The sequence below is a fragment of the Sesamum indicum genome, linkage group LG8, assembly GCF_000512975.1.
Source record: "Sesamum indicum cultivar Zhongzhi No. 13 linkage group LG8, S_indicum_v1.0, whole genome shotgun sequence".
NCBI lineage: Eukaryota > Viridiplantae > Streptophyta > Magnoliopsida > Lamiales > Pedaliaceae > Sesamum > Sesamum indicum.
The window spans coordinates 16325847-16327942 of NC_026152.1; the positions used below are offsets into that span (position 1 = coordinate 16325847).

General features: G+C 38.4%; 1 protein-coding gene across 1 annotated transcript in view; it reads right to left on the reverse strand.

The window, feature by feature from the left end:
* Positions 1–2093, reverse strand: part of LOC105168971 (alkaline/neutral invertase A, mitochondrial) — a gene marked incomplete at its 5' end in the record, with an annotated part of 4163 nt that extends 2070 nt beyond the window's left edge. The window contains 4 exon segments of the mRNA XM_011089204.2: positions 272–424; positions 426–484; positions 718–877; positions 1207–2093. Coding sequence (XP_011087506.2) covers positions 272–424; positions 426–484; positions 718–877; positions 1207–1977 — 1143 coding nt within the window.

Below are 2096 nucleotides of genomic sequence, written 5' to 3' on the forward strand. Positions count from 1 at the left end.
TGCAGCATAAGCATAGAATTATGGAATTGCTTCATCGCCCCATTCATGATACTCATGTGACAAGTAAACGACAGCCCTATTTTGTAAAACCACACAACTTCATTGTCTAAATTTATACTTTTTTAAAGAAGTGGAGAGTTACTTTTCAAGATTTAGACCCTTCATACAGAATATTAGACAGACAGTCATAACTTACTGGCCTAACGTTCCATATTGAAGATGGTAACGAACAAGAATATAACTTTAAAAGAGATATATGTAGTAAGCTCACTTGAATCTCCAAAGGGTGCCCGTGAATACCCATCCGACGGTCAATCATACAGGAGCCATCAGTGACAAGTAAAGAAGGAAACATATCAAAACCATCAGACAAGCACAGATTTATTATGAGTTTTATCCCGGTTTGTACATCGCCTCTTTCCGTTCAACCCTGAGTCACCAGTAAGCTTCACATAAGCTCTCAATAAAATGATCCACCATAGTCCTACATAAAATTGAAAATATTAATATTAGAGAAGTAGTATGTGAAATTGAAATCAATAAGTTTCTAGGCTGAGACAAACAAAAGATGGACCGCTGCTCTGTTAATATTGAAGAAATACCAAGATAAAATGAACAGGGAAACTAGAAAAGAAAAGAGACTAAACGAAGGCTACACTTTTATTCAAAGTTGTCACTAGCCAGTGCTGTTGTATGTATTGAAAGAGAGATTTATACCAGAATCCACAGGTGCTACTCGGCCAATAGCTGACTCTCCAAAATCTGGATCAAGAACTTCTTCAAACTTATTATCATCTAGAGCCACAGATCTAACCTTAAAACTTGCTGGCATCAATCCTTGTCCGGGACTGTAGCAGTCCACCGTTTTCTCCCAACTCTAGAATAATGAGGGGAATATTATTAAAACAGAAAGAAATGAACGAGTTAAGTAACCACATCATTTCACCAACTGCTCTTGACGAGGATGATCTCCAGGCACTGGCTAAAGAAAATTCAATTTATATAAAAATTATCTGTTCAGCAAAGTCGTGTATCATTTCCAATTCAAACTCTTCTTTTCTTTACAGATCCAATTTTGAATCTCCAATACTCAATTTCGACATCCATATGAACAAGGAATGCTAACACTAAAACTCACGCATATACACACGGACAACATGAAAACATATATACAAGTGTTGATTTACAAGATTGAAAATTAGATACCTGTAGTTGCAGGGTGTGAAGCAAGAAATTCCTCACTATTTCTCCCTCACCCTTTAGCAAAAATGCAAAGGCTGATGGGACGAAATCCCTTATAAACACCTGATCATAGTTAAGTGGCTGCTTGTCATTTGGATCGTTTGCAGCCAGGGTACCCACAGGGCTCCCACAATACGTCACAACCGAATCCCTCAGCAGCTTCCACGCGTCCTTTTCGATTTCAGACTCTTCTTTAGCAGCGTCTGCACTCTCAGCCTCTTTCAAATTCTCATTTTTCACATCATTTTCGACATCTTTAACCTCAATCCTATCATCCTCCTTTTTCACTGCATCCTCATCCAAATCAATTTTCTCCACAAGTGGCTTAACATTAAGCCCACCCTGCACGTAAATTCTCTCGAAATTCTTGTCATTGACACGGGTTTCAATAGATGTAGAAAAACTCTTGACATTTGATGCAACACTACCAACTAAATAATGCGCTCTTTTGCTAAAATTACACCCGCAGGTGGTTGAGAAAATTCTCGACTGACTCCAATTCGAATTGGGTGCAGAATTCGGCTTCTGGGATTGTCCCAGGATGGTCTTGAACACGAAAACACGAGGTGAAGAGGTGCGATCATTGGGGGCACTAAAGTGGGAATCAAACAAACAGTTAGTGTGCGACGCAAAATTGGAGGATTTGGGAATTGGGACACCCAAAAAAGGTGTGTTCCTACAAGGTAACAAAATTCTACAACAGGGCTTCATTTTTACAAATTTGGTAGCTCTCATCTCATTCAGAAAATTCCGAAAATGGCGGAAAAAAAACACAACTTTCCTATTACGCGATATCTGAATTCTAAAAATAACGAATCCAACGGTATGTAGTAAAAAAATTGAAATGAATTGAA